This window comes from Vipera berus, assembly GCF_964194415.1.
Source record: "Vipera berus genome assembly, chromosome: Z".
Lineage (NCBI taxonomy): Eukaryota > Metazoa > Chordata > Lepidosauria > Squamata > Viperidae > Vipera > Vipera berus.
The window spans coordinates 133,195,478-133,216,456 of NC_138205.1; the positions used below are offsets into that span (position 1 = coordinate 133,195,478).

The 20,979-nt window shown below is 42.5% G+C and overlaps 1 protein-coding gene and 1 long non-coding RNA gene across 2 annotated transcripts in view; one reads left to right on the forward strand and one right to left on the reverse strand.

Annotated features, from left to right (window-relative positions):
* Nucleotides 1-20,979, reverse strand: part of LOC308678092 — a 400,336-nt gene that overhangs the window by 233,138 nt on the left and 146,219 nt on the right. The gene's annotated exons all lie outside the window — the stretch shown is intronic.
* LOC308677831 (stonustoxin subunit alpha-like) overlaps nucleotides 1-20,979 on the forward strand; it is a 34,325-nt gene that overhangs the window by 10,910 nt on the left and 2,436 nt on the right. Inside the window, exon 5 of the mRNA XM_081344528.1 lies at nucleotides 14,333-14,483. Within this exon, the coding sequence (XP_081200654.1) occupies nucleotides 14,333-14,483 (151 nt within the window). The remainder of the gene's footprint in view (nucleotides 1-14,332; nucleotides 14,484-20,979) is intronic.

The window sequence follows — 20,979 nt, forward strand, 5'->3', positions numbered from 1 at the left end:
TATTATTATTATTATTATTATTATTATTATTATTATTATTATTATTATTAATTTTATTTATATACCGCCCTTCTCCCGAAGGACTCAGGGCGGTGAACAGGGCAATACATGTTAAAAGACAAAATACAAAAATTAAAAGAGATTAAACAAAATGCCCACAGCTCTTACAATAGGTTAAAACACATTAAAAGTAATAAAAAAACCCAACCCATCCCATCAGGCCAGGCCAGCTTGTTTGAAGAGATATGTCTTTAGATCACACCGGAAGGAGCGCAGGTCGGGCGCCATCCGGAGCTCAACCGGAAGATGGTTCCATAAATCTGGCGCGCCCACAGAGAACGCCCTCCCCCTGGGGGCCACCAGTCGGCATTTGACCGGTGGCACCCTGAGGAGGCCCTCTCTGTGGGAGCGTACTGGGCGGAGGGAAGTTGATGCTGGCCGCAGGTGCTCCCCAAGGTATTCCGGACCCATGCCATGTAGGGCTTTGTAGGTCAATACCAACACCTTGAACCTCACCCAGAAGACAACTGGAAGCCAATGCAGCTCGCGGAGCAGAGGTGTAACATGGGAGTATCTGGAAACTCCCAGCACAACTCTCGCAGCTGCATTCTGTACCAGTTGGAGCCTCCGAGTGGTCTTCAAGGGCAGCCCCATGTAGAGAGCGTTGCAGTAGTCCAGACGAGAGGTCACGAGCGCATGAGTGACCATACGTAAGGAATCCCGGTCTAAATAGGACCGCAACTGGCGCACCAGGCGAACCTGGGCGAAGGCCCCCCTAGTCACAGCTACTATATGGTCTTCTAAAGAAAGCTGTGAATCTAGGAGGACTCCCAAGTTGCGAGCCCTATCTATGGGGGGTAATAACTCACCCCCCATAGAAAGAGATGGGATATCCTGAATATCCCGAGATGCCGGTACGCACAGCCACTCAGTCTTGTCAGGGTTGAGTCGAAGCCTATTCCTCCCCATCCAGACCCGAACCGCCTCCAGCCAGCGGGACATCATGTTGAGGGCATCACTGGGGTGGTTTGTGGTCGAAATAAAAAGCTGGGTGGTATCAGCATACTGGTGATACCCAACTCCAAAACCACGAATGATCTCACCCAGCGGTTTCATGTAGATGTTGAACAGGAGAGGCGAGAGGACCGACCCCTGAGGGACTCCACAAGCGAGAGGCCTCGAGGTCGACCTCTGCCCCCCTGCCAACACCGACTGCGAACGTCCCAAGAGATAGGAGGAGAACCACTGAAAAACCGTGCCTCCCAGTCCCAATCCCCTGAGACGCCGCAGCAAGATACCATGGTCGATGGTATCGAAAGCCGCTGAGAGGTCTAATAGGACTAGGACAGAGGAATATCCCCTGTCCCGGGCCCTCCAGAGATCATTCACCAGAGCGACCAATGCCGTCTCCGTGCTGTACCCGGGCCTGAAGCCCGATTGGTACGGGTCTAGATAATCCGCTTCACCCAGAACCAGAGGGAGCTGATGCGCTACCACGCTCTCAACAACCTTCGCAAGAAAGCGAAGGTTGGAGACCGGAAAAAAGTTATTTAACACAGCTGGGTCCAAGGCAGGCTTCTTGAGGAGAGGTCTCACCACCACCTCCTTCAAGACGGCGGGGAAACTGCCCTCACTCAAAGAGGCAGATATAACTGCCTGGAACCAGCCTCGTGTCCCCTCCCGAGCCGCATAAACCAGCCAGGAAGGGCACGGGTCCAATAAACATGTGGAGCTCAACCTCCCCATAATCCTGTCCACTTCCTCCGGAGTCACAGAATCAAACTCCTCCCAGATAATATCGACAAGACCGCCCGTGTCCTGATCGTCAGACTCTGCCCAGTCGGAGTCCAGACCGGTCCAAATCTGAGCGATTTTGTCCGACAGATGTTGACTAAACTCCTCGGCACAACCCTGCAAGGGTTCCTCCCTCACCTCCTGATTAAGGAGGGAGCGGGTCACCCTAAACAGGGATAACCTCCAGGGGTCCCTTCCGACTCTTTTCGGAGGGAAGACGAAGATTTGGTTCTGTCCCCGGCCTCTCTCTCTCTCTCTCTCTCTCTCTCTCTCTCTCTCTCTCTCTCTCACACACACACACACACACACACACACACACACACACAGAGAGAGAGAGAGAGAGAGACAGACAGACAGACAGACAGACACACACACACACACACACCAGCGCCGAACCCAGAAGAGACTGGACTGCCATCTGTCAGAAAGGGTGTAGGGGACTCCGGCTTGGACTAGATGACCTCTGAGGTTCTATTCTATGTTCTTGATTCTATTCTATTCTCCTATTTTTCCCTATTCTAATCTATTCTTTATTCTATTCTATTCTATATTCTATTCTTTATTCTATTCTCTATTCTATTCTCCTATTCTATTCTTTATTCTATTCTATTCTATTTTTCTCTATTCTATTCTTTATTCTATTCTATTCTATTATCTATTCTATTCTATTCTATTCTATTCTATTCTATTCTATTCTATTCTATTCTATTCTATTCTATTCTCTATTTTCCCCTTCATGGATTACTGCCTTTTCGTGGCGAAGGGGCTTGCGTAATTCAGTGAAGCTATGAGCTATGCCGTGCAGGGCCACCCAAGACGGAAAGGTCATAGCAGAGAGTTCTGACAAAACGTGATCCACTGGAGAAGGAAATGGCAAACCACTCCAGTATCTTTGCCATGAAAACCCTATGGACAGTACCAAAAGGCAAAACGATATGACGCTGGAAGATGAGCCCCTCAGGTCAGAAGGCGTCCAATATGCTACTGGGGAAGAGCAGAGGGCTAGTACTAGTAGCGCCAGAAAGAATGAAGCGGCTGGGCCAAAGCCGAAAGGACGCTCAGCTGTGGATATGTCTGGTGGTGAAAGGAAAATCCGATGCTGTAAAGATTTTTTCTCCATAGGAACCTGGAATGTAAGATCCATGAATCAAGGAAAGCTGGACATGGTCAAACAAGAGATGACAAGACTAAACATCGACATCTTAGGTATCAGCGAACTAAAATGGACAGGAATGGGTGAATTTAATTCAGATAACCATCAGGTATACTACTGCGGGCAAGAATCCCTCAGAAGAAATGGAGTAGCCTTCATAGTCAATAAAAAAAATAGGAAAAGCAATACTGGGATACAATCCTCAAAATGACAGAATGATCTCAGTTCAAATCCAAGGCAAACCATTCAATATCACAGTAGTCCAAGTCTATGCCCCAACCACCGGTGCTGAAGAGGATGAAATTGACTGGTTCTATGAAGCCCTACAGCACCTTATAGAACTAACACCAAAAAATGATGTCCTTATCATCATGGGGGATTGGAACACTAAAGTAGGAAGCCAAAAGATAACTGGAATAACAGGCAAGTTTGGCCTTGGAGTACAAAATGAAGCAGGGCACAGGCTGATAGAATTTTGTCAAGAGAATACGATGGTCATAGCAAACACTCTTTTCCAACAACCCAAGAGACGGCTTTACACATGGACATCACCAGATGGTCAACACAGAAATCAGATTGACTATATGCTCTGCAGCCAAAGATGGAGAAGCTCTATACAGTCAGTAAAAACAAGACCAGGAGCTGACTGTGGCTTAGACCACGAGCTTCTTGTTGCAAAATTTAGGCTTAAACTGAAGAAAGTAGGGAAAAGCACTAGGCCATTCAGGTATGAACTAAATCATATCCCTGACGAATATACAGTAGAGGTGACAAATAGATTTAAGGAATTAGATCTGATAGACAGAGTGCCTGAAGAACTATGGACAGAGGTTCGCAACATTGTACAACAGGTAGCAACCAAAACCATCCCAAAGAAAAAGAAACGCAAGAAAGCAAAATGGCTGTCTGAGGAAGCTTTGCAAATAGCTGAGGAAAGGAGGGAAGCGAAAGGCAAGGGAGAAAAAGAAAGATATGCCCAATTAAATGCAGAATTCCATAGCTAGAAGAGATAAGAATGCCTTCTTAAATGAACAATGCAAAGAAATAGAAGAAAACAATAGAATAGGGAGGACCAGAGATCTTTTCAAGAAAATTGGAGAGATGAAAGGAACGTTTCATGCAAAAATGGGCATGATAAAGGACCAAAATGGCAGGGACCTAACAGAGGCAGAAGAGATTAAGAAGAGGTGGCAAAATTACACAGAAGAACTACACAAGAATGAGCTTAACGTCCCTGATAATCACAATGAGGTGGTCACTGACCTCGAGCCAGACATCCTAGAATGTGAAGTGAAGTGGGCCTTAGAAAAGCTGAGCAACAACAAAGCTAGTGGAGGTGACAGTATTCCAGCTGAGCTATTCAAAATCTTAAAAGACGATGCAGTAAAAGTGCTACACTCAATTTGCCAGCAAATTTGGAAAACTCAACAGTGGCCACAGGATTGGAAAAGATCAGTTTACATTCCAATTCCAAAGAAAGGCAGTGCCAAAGAATGTTCAAACTATCGCACCATTGCACTCATTTCTCATGCTAGTAAAGTTATGCTTAAAATCCTACAAGCTAGACTCCAGCAGTATGTGGATCGAGAACTACCAGAAGTACAGGCAGGATTTCGAAGAGGCAGAGGAACTAGAGATCAAATTGCTAACATACGCTGGATCATGGAGAAAGCTAGAGAGTTCCAGAAAAACATCTACTTCTGCTTCATTGACTATGCTAAAGCCTTTGATTGTGTGGATCATAACAAACTGTGGCAAGTCCTTAAAGAGATGGGCCTACCAGACCATCTTATTTGTCTCTTGAGAAATCTATATGTGGGCCAAGAAGCAACAGTGAGAACTGGACACGGAACCACTGATTGGTTCAAAATTGGGAAAGGAGTCTGGCAAGGCTGTATACTGTCGCCTTGCCTATTTAACTTATATGCAGAGCACATCATGAGAAAGGCAGGGCTAGATGAATCAAAAGTTGGAATTAAGATTGCCGGAAGAAAAATCAACAACCTAAGATATGCAGATGATACCACTCTAATGGCAGAAAGTGAAGAAGAACTAAAGAGCCTCTTGTTGCGGGTGAAGAAGGAGAGTGCAAAACTTGGGTTGAAACTAAACATTAAGAAAACCAAGATCATGGCATCTGGCCCTCTCAATTCCTGGCAAATAGATGGGGAAGAAATGGAGGTAGTGACAGATTTTATTTTCCTGGGCTCCAAGATCACTGCAGATGGGGACTGTAGCCAAGAAATTAAAAGACGCTTGCTCCTTGGGAGGAAAGCCATGGCAAATCTAGACAGCACACTAAAAAGCAGAGACATCACCCTGTCAACAAAAGTGCGTATAGTCAAGGCTATGGTCTTCCCAGTTGCAATGTATGGCAGTGAAAGCTGGACCATAAGAAAGGCTGAGCGCCAAAGAATTGAAGCCTTTGAACTATGGTGCTGGAGAAGACTCCTGCGAGTTCCTTGGACTGCAAGGCGATCAAACCGGTCAGTCCTAGAGGAGATCAACCCTGACTGCTCTTTAGAAGGCCAGATCCTGAAGCTAAAATTCAAATACTTTGGCCACCTAATGAGAAGGAAGGACTCACTGGAGAAGAGCCTAATGCTGGGAAAGATTGAGGGCAATAGAAGAAGGGATGACAGAGAAGGAGGTGGCTGGATGGAGTCACTGAAGCAGTAGGCGTGAGCCTAGATGGACTCCAGAAAATGGTAGAGGACAGGAAGGTCTGGAGGAACATTGTCCATAGGGTCGCGATGGGTCGGACACAACTTTGCAACTAACAACAACAACAATTCTCTATTTTATTCTCTATTCTATTATCCTATTCTATTCTGAGGCCCAGTGGGGGCAGTGGATGATGGGCGGGGCTGGGAGAGAGGGCCGAGGGGCTGGTGCAACTCTGCGGGAGACTGTCCAGCTGCAAGTGCCTCAGGAGCCACAGGTAGTCCTCGATGTATGACCGTCCATTTAGATTTTAGATTTAGTGATCAAAGTTGAAACAGCCTTGAAAATCAGTGACTTGGGCAAGGTTTTCCCACTTAACGCCCGTTGCCGCATCCCCGGGGTCGTGGGCTCAAAATTCAGAGGCTTGCCAAGCGGCTTGTATTCACAACGATGGCAGCCTCCCAGTGTGTGTGTGCGTGGGTGTGCGTGGGTGTGCGGTGTGTGTCTGTGATCACGCTGATCCGCTTTTGCCATCCTCCCAATGAGCAGAGGCGAGGGAGAAACGGGATCGGCCGATTGGCCGGGTGACACCCTGAACCGCTGCCGCGATTCGCTTAACGGTGGCGGCAAGGCGAGCCATAAAACGGGGCAACACTCGCTGAGCGAATGTTTCGGTTAGTGATGTCAATTTGGGGGGGGTGCTTGATTGGTCGTAAATCGAGGACTTGCCTGTATGGAGCGGGATGTTGCCCGACAATTCGAGAATATGGGCCTGTGGTTTTGTCACGGGCACACACACAGCAAAGTGTGGGATCACAAGAGTGGAAGGGAGGATAGAAAAAGAGGTGGGGAGAAGATCAGATGGACCAGCCTCAAGGGCGGAGAGGGAGGGGTGGGCTTCTTTTAAAGCCCCTCCCCTTCGATTCCTGCTTGTTTCTCCTGGCGGAGGAGAGTTGGGGGCTATCCCCAAGCGAGAAGGCCTCTCCTTTGGCTGATTTGTCTTTCTCTTTTTATCCAGGAATTTTATCCCGGCTGTTGCGCAGAGCGACGTTGTCTGGAAATGGCTGGAAGCATGCAAGGTAAACTCTTGGCCACTAGGGGGCACGGGGTGGGGCGAAGTGGGGGTTGGAGCTACCATCTTGAGTGGAGGGACAGACTAAGAAATGCTTGTCCAAGGCCAGGGAAATCGGGAGACTCCAGCAGTTCAAATCAGTTTCAGTTTGCTACAAGAATCTGACCTACTAACGGATCGAGGGAAATGAGCAGGAGATAAGAAAGGCATTCATGGTGGGATAGATAGATAGATAGATAGATAGATAGATAGATAGATAGATAGATAGATAGATAGATAGATAGATAGATAGAGATAGATAGATAGATAGATAGAGATAGATAGATAGATAGATAGATAGATAGATAGATAGATAGATAGATAGATAGATTAGATAGATAGATAGATAGATAGATAGATAGATAGATAGATAGATGAGAGAGAGAGAGAGAGAGAGAGAGAGAGAGAGAGAGAGAGAGAAAGAGAGAGAGAGAGAGATAGATTGCCAGGAAAATCAGGAGATTCAGGCAGTTCAAATGAGTAGCAAGGTTTATTGAAAGCTTCAGTTTGCTACAAGACCCTGACCTACTAACGGATGAAGGGAAATGAGTGGGAGATAAGAAAGGCATTCATGGTGGGATAGATAGATAGATAGATAGATAGACAGATGGAGGGATCGAGGGATGGATGGATCAAGTGCCAGGAAAATCAGGAGATTCAGGCAGTTCAAATGAGTATCAAGATTTATTGCAAACTTCAGTTCGCTACAAGAATCTGACCTACTAATGGATCAAGGGAAATGAGTGGGAGATAAGAAAGGCATTCATGGTGGGCTGGATAAATAGATAGATGGATGGACAGATGGAGGGATCGAGGGATGGATGGATCAAGTGCCAGGAAAATCAGGAGATTCAGGCAGTTCAAATGAGTATCAAGATTTATTGAAAGCTTCAGTTTGCTACAAGACCCTGACCTACTAACGGATGAAGGGAAATGAGTGGGAGATAAGAAAGGCATTCATGGTGGGATAGATAGATAGATAGATAGATAGATAGATAGATAGATAGACAGATGGAGGTATCGAGGGATGGATGGATCAAGTGCCAGGAAAATCAGGAGATTCAGGCAGTTCAAATCAGTATCAAGATTTATTGCAAACTTCAGTTCGCTACAAGAATCTGACCTACTAATGGATCAAGGGAAATGAGTGGGAGATAAGAAAGGCATTCATGGACTTCCGGATGGCAAGGCGACGCCGGAGGCAGTCATTTCTTGGCTGTCAGCCTTGCGGCTCTGTAGAGCTGCCGAAAACAGCGCCGATCAGCTGTTTCGGTGGCTCGGAAGCCCCCACCTCGGGAGAAGAGGAGGGGGTGAGTGTCCAGGTAGGGGTAGAGCTCTCCGGGGCCGCCAGAACTTAGAGTTTTGGTGGCAGAAGGATTGAGCCCCCCCCCCGAAGCCTGGGCATGCTCCGGACTGCGAGGCTCCTCTGCTCCGGGTTTTTTGGAGCAGAACAGGGCGTTCGCAACCATCCCTGCTAGCAAGGAAGAGCTTTTGAGAACGAGGACACAGGCAGAGCGATGCAGGAGATTTTGATGAACAGGATGTTTTGATCTTTAACTCAATGGACTTTGCTGAATCTGCATGTGAAAGTGCGTAGTTAACAATAGAGGGTGAAAATGGTGGCCATATCTTCTAAAGTTCCTGCCCTGAGGAGCAGTCTTTGGTGAAAACTTCATTGTCTTCTGCATCTGAATCTCTATCAGCTTTTACAGTAAAAGATTTGCAGAGTTTGCTGCAAGAGACTATGGAAAAGCAAATGCAACAATTTGTTGAGATAATGGAGAAAACGTTGGAGGAGAAGTTTACAGAGAAATTAGCAGAAATGAGAGCAGACATCACGTCTGCAACGTTAAGTATGGCTAAAAGCATTGAGATTTTGGATGAAAGAGTGGAAGATCTTGTTCAAAATGATATTAGAATGGAAGCCAAAATGACAGAAACTGAAAATGTGATAGAGAAAATGGATTATGATTTGATTTCGACACAGTATTCTCAGATGGAGTTTGCTTTGAGAATCAGAGGCCTAAAAGAAAATCCTAAGGAAAATTTGACGAAAATGGTTTCTGAGGTTTTGGAAGGGGTGTTGGAGCGACCAGCAGATGAAATAATGGAAGATATAGATAAAATCTTCCATGTTAATTCGTGGATTGCAAGACAAAGGAAACTACCCAGAGATGTGGTGGTTTATTTTACAAAGAGAAAGATTAGAAATGAAGTTATCCAGGCCTCCTATAATATTGATTTTGTAATGGATGAGCAAAAAGTTTTGATTTTAAAAGAGATTCCTGCAATAATTTTAAGAAAAAGGAAGGAATTTGCTTTTTTGACACAAGAATTGAGACGACGTGATATTAAGTTTAGAGGGTATGGTGGTGACTTATGAAGGTACGAGGCATTGTTTTACCACGGTGATTAAGGCACGTGACTTTTACAGTAATGTTTTAAAAGCAGTCCCCATACCGTCTTTGGAGTCTACAAAGAAAAAAGGTGACAGAGAGCCTCAACGTTACAGAGAGAATCCACAAGATGTTGAAGGGTTAACGCAGACAGATGTGAAAGCTACAGGAGTGGGTCAAATTTCATCACCATGGGAGGAGGCCAGAAATTGGAAGAGGTGTGCTGCTTCTGGAAGAATGAAGCAAACCTGAGGATTTAGTTGCATAATTGCAAGAGATAATAATGTAATAAGGATGCTAGAAGGATTAAGTATTTGGGGATTCATTTTTCACCCTTATAAAATAATTATATAATATTTTGTGTTGCTTTAGTTTTAAGATGATTATGAAAATTTAATTGGGAAGATTTGTAGTAGTGTTTATTGATATTCTGTAGGTTATGCTTTGTTATTTGGATGGAAAGTTTTAAGCCTGGAAGGTAATGTATGGTATTTTAAGTTGTATAATACATTAGGAGAAGGAAAGGTTGTATAAACTTGGTTTTAGTATGTTAAAATTTAGTTGGATAGAAGAATAGTTTTATAAAACTGATATAAATTGTTTTATGTGTGATTGAAATTAATTTGTAATACTTTTATGGGCAATATTGGAGTAGGTAATAGAATATAAGAATATAAGAATGATGTGATTATATAAAAAAAATTTAAGTTTGGAAGTAATCTATGGCATTTTAATTTGTATAATATATCAGGATAATATGAATTTAAAGCTTAGTTGGGAAGAAAAACAGCTTTAGACAATTGATATAAATTGTTTTATTTGTGATTGTTTTTATTGGGTAGATTGAAAAGTATTATCTTGTTTTTGAACAATTATTGATATGATGTATATATATATATATGTTTGGAGTTTATCAATATGAGTTAAAGTTCGATAGTTTATATAGTTCAGGATTGTTTGTGTAAGCAAGATTATGATTGTTTGTATTTTTATACCCTGTATTCTGCTCTGGGAAGTGGGGGGGAGGGGAAAGGGAGGGTGGGGTTGGGGAGGGTTGGGGAGGGTGGGAGGGAAGGGGGCTGGGGGGGTTTTCTTCTTTTTTGTTTTTTTTGTTGTTTGTTAAAGATAAAATGTATTCTAAAACTTTTTAATAAAAAAAGAAAGGCATTCATGGTGGGCTGGATAGATAGATAGATTGATGGACAGATGGAGGGATCGAGGGATGGATGGATCAAGTGCCAGGAAAATCAGGAGATTCAGGCAGTTCAAATTAGTATCAAGATTTATTGAAAGCTTCAGTTTGCTACAAGACCCTGACCTACTAATGGATCAAGGGAAATGAGTAGGAGATAAGAAAGGCATTCATGGTGGCCTGGATAGATAGATAGATGGATGGACAGATGGAAGGATCGAGGGATCGAGGGATGGATGGATCAAGTGCCAGGAAAATCAGGAGATTCAGGCAGTTCAAATGAGTAGCAAGATTTATTGAAAGCTTCAGTTTGCTACAAGAATCTGACCTACTAATGGATCAAGGGAAATGAGTGGGAGATAAGAAAGGCATTCATGGTGGGCTGGATAGATAGATAGATGGATGGACAGATGGAAGGATCGAGGTATCGAGGGATGGATGGATCAAGTGCCAGGAAAATCAGGAGATTCAGGCAGTTCAAATCAGTATCAAGATTTATTGCAAACTTCAGTTCGCTACAAGAATCTGACCTACTAATGGATCAAGGGAAATGAGTGGGAGATAAGAAAGGCATTCATGGTGGGCTGGATAGATAGATAGATTGATGGACAGATGGAGGGATCGAGGGATGGATGGATCAAGTGCCAGGAAAATCAGGAGATTCAGGCAGTTCAAATGAGTATCAAGATTTATTGAAAGCTTCAGTTTTCTACAAGACCCTGACCTACTAATGGATCAAGGGAAATGAGTAGGAGATAAGAAAGGCATTCATGGTGGGCTGGATAGATAGATAGATGGATGGACAGATGGAGGGATCGAGGGATGGATGGATCAAGTGCCAGGAAAATCAGGAGATTCAGGCAGTTCAAATGAGTAGCAAGGTTTATTGAAAGCTTCAGTTTGCTACAAGACCCTGACCTACTAATGGATGAAGGGAAATGAGTGGGAGATAAGAAAGGCATTCATGGTGGGATAGATAGATAGATAGATAGATAGATAGATAGATAGATAGATAGATAGATAGATAGACAGATGGAGGGATCGAGGGATGGATGGATCAAGTGCCAGGAAAATCAGGAGATTCAGGCAGTTCAAATCAGTATCAAGATTTATTGCAAACTTCAGTTCGCTACAAGAATCTGACCTACTAACCCTACTAGGGACTTCCGGTGGCGGCGCGGCGCTGGAGACAGCCGTCTCGGGCTGCCCGCTGCTCAGCTGAGTTGTTTTCACCCGAAACAGCGCCGATCAGCTGTTCGGGTGGATTTGAAGCCCCCTCCTCGGGAGAAGAGGAGGGGGTGAGGCCCCAGGTAGGGGTTGAGTTCTTCAGGGCCGCCTGAGCTTAAAGCTTGGGCGGCTGAAGGATTGAACTCCCCCATAGCCTGGGTTGCTCCCAGCTGTTCAGCGTCTCTGCTCCGGGATTTTTGGAGCAGAGCCAGGCGTTTGCGACCACCCCTGCCAGAAGGAAAGACCTTGGAACAAAAAGGAGCAGGCAGAGCGGTACAGGAGGTCAAGGTGAAGAGGACTCTTATTCTTACTCTCTAGCTTAATGGACTTTATAAACTTAAAGTGAAAGTGCGCAACAAGTGAAAGTGAAAAGATGGTGGCTAAACCTCCCTCAAAAACTCTTCGGAGTGCGGGAACTTCCCCGGTGCAACAGACATCATTGCAAGCTTTGCTTCCTCCTGCTGCATTGACATCGAAGGATTTAGAAGATGCTTTGGAAAAACAATCCCAGGTAATATCAGAAATGCTGGGTGACAAGTTGGCAAAGGTGGAGGAGAAATTGGAGAAATTGGAGGAGAGGATAGAAGAGAAGTTTAGTACGATGAGGGTAGACATTTTGTCTACAGTGCAAAGCGTGGCTGAATGTGTGCAAAGTTTGGACGAAAAAGTGGAGGATTTGAGTCAAAAGAATGCTATATTAGAAGTAAAGGTACTGGAGAATGAAGATTTAAGGGATAGAATGGACGGAGAATTGAGTCTTGTCCAGTATCACCAGATGCAGTATGCTATTAGAATCAGGGGCTTAAAAGAGAATCCTAAAGAAGACCTAAAGCAGCTGATTTCTGAGGCTTTGGAAGAAGTATTGGGTCAGCCAGCATCTGAAATAAAGGGATGCATAGATAAAGTTTTTCGTGTAAACTCATGGATTGCTAGACAGAGAAAGCTACCTAGAAATGTGGTGGTTTATTTTACAAAGAGAGAAACCAGAGATGAAGTTATTCAAGCCGCTTATGATACTAAAGTTGTGATTGCTGACCAAGAAGTTTTGGTTTTAAAAGAAATTCCTCCAAAGATTTTAAGGAGAAGGAAGGATTTTGCATTTCTCGTGCAAGAACTTAAGCAACGTGAAATAAAGTTTAGATGGGAGATTCCTGTCGGATTGGTGGTGATGCATGAAGGAAAAAGATACCGTCTGGTTACTGTGACACAGGCGCGTGATTTCTACAATAATGTTTTAAAAGCGACCCCACTATCACTTCTGGAAGCTGCAAAGGGATTTGGAGAAGGGAAATCCCAAGAGGCTGAAAGTGCACAGAAAGAGGAGAATGGTGTTGGAGGGGGTCAAATTATAGCTTTGTCGGCTGCTGCTGAAGAGCAGAGGGTGACACGTGCCGCTTTAAAACGAGCAAAACAAATTAAAGAGCAAGACCAACAGAAGTTTATGGAACTTTCAAAGCGTACTTACAGCGAAGCAGTGGGAGGAGCGCGGCCCAAAGAAGACAGAGGGGCTATTAAAGATGTGCTCCAACAGCTTCGGGATGCCACGCATGGCGACTAAATTTCTAACCTGGAATGTTAATGGACTAAATTCACCACAGAAGAGAAAGAAAGTTTTTCAATATTTAAAACAATTCAAGATTGATGTTATATGTTTGCAAGAAACGCATATTAGGGCTATGGACCAAAAGTATTTATCGAATTCAAGATTGGGCACACAATTTGTTGCCTCTGCGATGAATAAGAAAAATGGAGTGGTTGTTTATGTTAAAAGCGCTTTATCAGCGGAATTAATTGAAGCAGATAAGCATGGAAGATATGTTATGATAGATTTGCTGCTAGAAGGCAAAAAAACGCTTTTAGTTGGACTGTATGCTCCTAATCAACAGCAAGCTGATTTTTTTAGCTCACTTCATACAAAGCTTACTCAATTGGATTACAAATCGTTTATTTTTATGGAGGATTGGAATGGTGTGTTGGATGTACAGATGGATAAGGCTGGTTCTTTTAAGCATTCTCCGAGTCATGCCAGATTGCCTAAATCTTTTTTTGAAATGAAGGACGATTTGGAACTGCGAGATACTTGGCGTGACACTCACCTGCATGAAAAGGATTATACTTTTTTTTCTGATAGACATCAATCTTTTTCCAGGATTGATTTTATTTTGCTGACTAATGACTTTTTTTCTAGGATCAAGAAGGTAAAGATCTGTGCAAGAGCTATTTCTGACCATAGTCCAGTTTGGTTAGAGATCAATAAGGACAATAGAGATAGGCGCTCGTGGCGCGTAAATGAGAACTTGTTTAGAAATCAGAGAAATGTGGAAGAATGTAAACAGCGGATGAAGGATTTTTTTGAAATTAATATGAATAAGGATACTTCTATGGATATGGTTTGGGATGCTAGCAAGGCCTACATGAGAGGGGTGTTGATATATATGAATAATAAACACAGACGCATTTTGGAAGCCAGAAGGAAAGAATTGGAGAATGAAATTAGGGAAAAAGAAAAGGCCTTGATTTTGAACCCATTGGATGTGAAGACTAAGGAGGTTATTAAGCTATTAAGAGGACAATTTGACAAATTAATGGCTGACCAAGTGGCAACCAATTTGCGGTTTGCTAGGCATAACACTTTTTGCAATGCTAATAAGCCAGGTAGATGGCTAGCTTATAGACTAAGGAAAAAGCAAAGGGCTTCTAATATAGACAAAATTGAACATAAGGGAAAGGTTGTGTTTCAACAGGATCTTATTAAGAAAGCCTTTCTGGACTTTTATTCTAAATTATATGCTAAGGAGAAGATTAATGAAAAAGATATTGATGTATATTTGGAGAATGCTAGCATCCCGGTTCTTACGCAGGCACAAAAAGAGGAGATTAACCAATTGATAACAGAAGAAGAAATTCTTACAGCAATTAAGGAATTGAAGTTGGATAAAGCGCCAGGTACGGATGGTTTGACTGCGGTTTATTACAAAAATTTACAAATGGAGTTGATAAAACCATTAAAGGAACTGTTTCAGATAATCCAGGGAGGGGGAAAGGTGCCTCCGTCTTGGAGAACTGCTTTTATTTCTTTGATTCCGAAGGAAGATCAAGATGCTACACAAGTAAAAAATTATAGACCGATATCGCTTTTAAATACAGATTATAAGATATTTGCTAAGGTGTTGGCTAATAGACTGATGAGGGTTCTGCAACAGGTGATTCATGGGGATCAAACTGGGTTTATTAGTGGTAGGCAAATGAAAAATAATGTGAGGCATATAGTTGATGTGTTAGAGTTTTTGGAAAGGAACAACCAGATCCCTGCAGCGCTAATTTTTTTAGATGCTGAAAAAGCTTTTGATCAATTGAATTGGCAATTTTTGATGAAAGTTTTAGATAAAATGAATTTTGGGGATAAATTTTTGCAACCAATTAGGGCATTATATCAAAAACAAACTGCCCGAATAATAGTTAACAATAGTTTGACTGAAGCTTGTAATATTGAGAAGGGCACAAGGCAAGGGTGTCCGTTATCGCCTTTGTTATTTGTGCTAACATTGGAGATATTATTGGTAAAAATACGGAATTCGGAAAGAATTAAGGGTATACAAATTAGAGATCAGGATTATAGATTGAGAGCGTTCGCAGATGATCTGGTTGTTACGGTGACCCAGCCGGAGAACTCTGTTGTGGACCTGATGGAGATAATAATGCAATATGGGAAGGTTTCTGGATTTAAAGTTAATGCACAAAAAACTAAAATTCTGGCCAAAAATATGACAGTATTGCAAAAGGCTCTTTTAGAAGGACTAACTGGATTTGAGATTGTTAAAAGGGTCAAGTATTTGGGGGTGTTTTTGTCACCCTCTAATACAAAGTTATATAAAAATAACTATGAAAGATTATGGGGAAGAATTCAAAAAGAAATGGAGAGCTGGGAAAAATTGCAATTGTCTTTGTTGGGGCGAATCGCAGCAGTGAAAATGAATGTCCTGCCTAAATTTTTATTCTTATTTCAAATGATACCGGTTCTTAAGAAAGATTCTAATCTGGAGGAATGGCAGCGGGGTATCAATAAATTTGTTTGGGCAGGGAAAAGGCCACGAGTTAAACTTAAGATTATGCAGGATATTCGTGAAAGAGGTGGCCTTAAAATGCCCAATCTTAAATTATATTATGAAGCTGCTGCGTTAGCAGGAATAAGTGATTGGATTAATTTGACACAAGAGAGATTATTAAATCTTGAGGGCCACGACTTGTTGTTTGGCTGGCATGCATATTTGTTGTATGATAAGAAGGTAGATAATGTGTTTAAAGCGCATATTTTAAGGCAGGCATTGTTGAGAGTTTGGAAGAAATATAGATATAAGGTAGATTGTAAGATACCGTTGTGGACAATCCCAAAACACGCAATAGAAAATATAAATGTTGGTTTTAAACATGATGTGACTACGTATAAGGAGATTTTAAGTTTGGAAAGAAATGTCTGGTGTCTGAAATCGTACAGTCTCTTGCGAGATGAGAAGATTGTTCAAACTTGGTTCCAATATATTCAGCTACGGGCCAGGTGGAAAGAAGATCAGAAAACTGGTTTTACAATGACTGATGAAAATCTGATAAAGCAAATCAGAAATCAGGGTCCAGCACATATCAAACGGATATATCTTGCATTGATAGAAATTGACTCAGAAACAGAACTTGTTAAAGATTGTATGATAAAATGGGCCCAAAACATCCAAGAAGTTATTACAATGGACACATGGGAAAAGATTTGGGTGAGGAACGTAAAATTTACACAAGCTCAAAACTTAAGAGAGAACTTTTATAAAATGTTTTATAGATGGCATCTAGATCCTAAAAAGCTTGCAAGTATGTATCCAAACTATCAGCCCAAGTGCTGGAGGTGTGGCGATGAAGATGCAACATATTTTCACATATGGTGGACTTGTAAAAAGGTTAAGGCCTTTTGGATAAAAATTTGGTGGAACATGCAGAAGATTTTCAAGCAAAGGATAAAGTTTTGTCCGCAACTTTTTTTGTTGGGTATAATTACAGATGTTACGGTTGTGGACATTAAGCTGATGTTGAATTTAATTACGGCAGCAAGACTTTTAATAGGTCAATATTGGAAGAAGGAGGAACTGCCGACTATAGAAGAATGGACTTTAAAGGTTTCTGACTTAGCAGAGATGGCAAAGATCTCGGCTTATTTGAAAGACCACTCGCAAGAACGTTATATCATGGAGTGGAGAAAATGGATTGAGTATATCCAGAACAAATATGGGACTAAAAAGTTTCATGTAGCATTTGAATAAGTCTTCCTTTCTTTTTCTTTTTTTCCTTTTTTTCGTATACTTAATAGTAATAGTGTTTGTAGTTACCCTATATGAGCTAGAGAGTGACAGGTTTCAGAGTTTATGGTTGTTAGCATATGGATGTTTATGATTGTTTTGTTCTTATACCTTGTACTTAGCTCTGGGAAGTCGGGGGGGGAGGGGGGGAGGGGTAGGGAGGGATGGGTACAGGAGGGGGAGGGGGGATTGTTAAAGATAAAATGTATGTTAAAACTTTTCAATAAAAAAAAAGAATCTGACCTACTAATGGATCAAGGGAAATGAGTGGGAGATAAGAAAGGCATTCATGGTGGGCTGGATAGATAGATAGATGGATGGACAGATGGAAGGATCGAGGGATCGAGGGATGGATGGATCAAGTGCCAGGAAAATCAGGAGATTCAGGCAGTTCAAATCAGTATCAAGATTTATTGCAAACTTCAGTTCGCTACAAGAATCTGACCTACTAATGGATCAAGGGAAATGAGTGGGAGATAAAGGCATTCATGGTGGGCTGGATAGATAGATAGATTGATGGACAGATGGAGGGATCGAGGGATGGATGGATCAAGTGCCAGGAAAATCAGGAGATTCAGGCAGTTCAAATGAGTATCAAGATTTATTGAAAGCTTCAGTTTGCTACAAGACCCTGACCTACTAATGGATCAAGGGAAATGAGTAGGAGATAAGAAAGGCATTCATGGTGGGCTGGATAGATAGATAGATGGATGGACAGATGGAGGGATCGAGGGATGGATGGATCAAGTGCCAGGAAAATCAGGAGATTCAGGCAGTTCAAATAAGTAGCAAGGTTTATTGAAAGCTTCAGTTTGCTACAAGACCCTGACCTACTAACGGATGAAGGGAAATGAGTGGGAGATAAGAAAGGCATTCATGGTGGGATAGATAGATAGATAGATAGATAGATAGATAGATAGACAGATGGAGGGATCGAGGGATCGAGGGATGGATGGATCAAGTGCCAGGAAAATCAGGAGATTCAGGCAGTTCAAATCAGTATCAAGATTTATTGCAAACTTCAGTTCGCTACAAGAATCTGACCTACTAATGGATCAAGGGAAATGAGTGGGAGATAAGAAAGGCATTCATGGTGGGCTGGATAGATAGATAGATTGATGGACAGATGGAGCGATCGAGGGATGGATGGATCAAGTGCCAGGAAAATCAGGAGATTCAGGCAGTTCAAATGAGTATCAAGATTTATTGAAAGCTTCAGTTTGCTACAAGACCCTGACCTACTAATGGATCAAGGGAAATGAGTAGGAGATAAGAAAGGCATTCATGGTGGGCTGGATAGATAGATAGATGGATGGACAGATGAAGGGATCGAGGGATGGATGGATCAAGTGCCAGGAAAATCAGGAGATTCAGGCAGTTCAAATGAGTAGCAAGGTTTATTGAAAGCTTCAGTTTGCTACAAGACCCTGACCTACTAACGGATGAAGGGAAATGAGTGGGAGATAAGAAAGGCATTCATGGTGGGATAGATAGATAGATAGATAGATAGATAGATAGATAGATAGATAGATAGATAGATAGACAGATGGAGGGATCGAGGGATCGAGGGATGGATGGATCAAGTGCCAGGAAAATCAGGAGATTCAGGCAGTTCAAATCAGTATCAAGATTTATTGCAAACTTCAGTTCGCTACAAGAATCTGACCTACTAATGGATCAAGGGAAATGAGTGGGAGATAAGAAAGGCATTCATGGTGGGCTGGATAGATAGATAGATGGATGGACAGATGGAGGGATCGAGGGATCGAGGGATGGATGGATCAAGTGCCAGGAAAATCAGGAGATTCAGGCAGTTCAAATGAGTAGCAAGGTTTATTGAAAGCTTCAGTTTGCTACAAGACCCTGACCTACTAACGGATGAAGGGAAATGAGTGGGAGATAAGAAAGGCATTCATGGTGGGATAGATAGATAGATAGATAGATAGATAGATAGATAGATAGATAGATAGATAGATAGATAGATAGACAGATGGAGGGATCGAGGGATCGAGGGATGGATGGATCAAGTGCCAGGAAAATCAGGAGATTCAGGCAGTTCAAATCAGTATCAAGATTTATTGAAAGCTTCAGTTTGCTACAAGAATCTGACCTACTAATGGATCAAGGGAAATGAGTGGGAGATAAGAAAGGCATTCATGGTGGGCTGGATAGATAGATAGATTGATGGACAGATGGAGCGATCGAGGGATGGATGGATCAAGTGCCAGGAAAATCAGGAGATTCAGGCAGTTCAAATGAGTATCAAGATTTATTGAAAGCTTCAGTTTGCTACAAGACCCTGACCTACTAATGGATCAAGGGAAATGAGTGAGAGATAAGAAAGGCATTCATGGTGGGCTGGATAGATAGATAGATGGATGGACAGATGGAAGGATCGAGGTATCGAGGGATGGATGGATCAAGTGCCAGGAAAATCAGGAGATTCAGGCAGTTCAAATCAGTATCAAGATTTATTGCAAACTTCAGTTCGCTACAAGAATCTGACCTACTAATGGATCAAGGGAAATGAGTGGGAGATAAGAAAGGCATTCATGGTGGGCTGGATAGATAGATAGATGGATGGACAGATGGAGGGATCAAGGGATGGATGGATCAAGTGCCAGGAAAATCAGGAGATTCAGGCAGTTCAAATGAGTAGCAAGGTTTATTGAAAGCTTCAGTTTGCTACAAGACCCTGACCTACTAACGGATGAAGGGAAATGAGTGGGAGATAAGAAAGGCATTCATGGTGGGATAGATAGATAGATAGATAGATAGATAGATAGACAGATGGAGGGATCGAGAGATGGATGGATCAAGTGCCAGGAAAATCAGGAGATTCAGGCAGTTCAAATCAGTATCAAGATTTATTGCAAACTTCAGTTCGCTACAAGAATCTGACCTACTAATGGATCAAGGGAAATGAGTGGGAGATAAGAAAGGCATTCATGGTGGGCTGGATAGATAGATAGATTGATGGACAGATGGAGGGATCGAGGTATCGAGGGATGGATGGATCAAGTGCCAGGAAAATCAGGAGATTCAGGCAGTTCAAATCAGTATCAAGATTTATTGCAAACTTCAGTTCGCTACAAGAATCTGACCTACTAATGGATCAAGGGAAATGAGTGGGAGATAAGAAAGGCATTCATGGTGGGCTGGATAGATAGATAGATTGATGGACAGATGGAGGGATCGAGGGATGGATGGATCAAGTGCCAGGAAAATCAGGAGATTCAGGCAGTTCAAATGAGTAGCAAGGTTTATTGAAAGCTTCAGTTTGCTACAAGACCCTGACCTACTAACGGATGAAGGGAAATGAGTGGGAGATAAGAAAGGCATTCATGGTGGGATAGATAGATAGATAGATAGATAGATAGATAGATAGATAGATAGACAGATGGAGGGATCGAGGGATCGAGGGATGGATGGATCAAGTGCCAGGAAAATCAGGAGATTCAGGCAGTTCAAATCAGTATCAAGATTTATTGCAAACTTCAGTTCGCTACAAGAATCTGACCTACTAATGGATCAAGGGAAATGAGTGGGAGATAAGAAAGGCATTCATGGTGGGCTGGATAGATAGATAGATGGATGGACAGATGGAGGGATCGAGGGATGGATGGATCAAGTGCCAGGAAAATCAGGAGATTCAGGCAGTTCAAATGAGTATCAAGGTTTATTGAAAGCTTCAGTTTGCTACAAGACCCTGACCTACTAACAGATGAAGGGAAATGAGTGGGAGATAAGAAAGGCATTCATGGTGGGATAGATAGATAGATAGATAGATAGATAGATAGATAGACAGATGGAGGGATCGAGGGATGGATGGATCAAGTGCCAGGAAAATCAGGAGATTCAGGCAGTTCAAATCAGTATCAAGATTTATTGCAAACTTCAGTTCGCTACAAGAATCTGACCTACTAATGGACCAAGGGAAATGAGTAGGAGATAAGAAAGGCATTCATGGTGGGCTGGATAGATAGATAGATGGATGGACAGATGGAGGGATCGAGGGATGGATGGATCAAGTGCCAGGAAAATCAGGAGATTCAGGCAGTTCAAATGAGTATCAAGGTTTATTGAAAGCTTCAGTTTGCTAC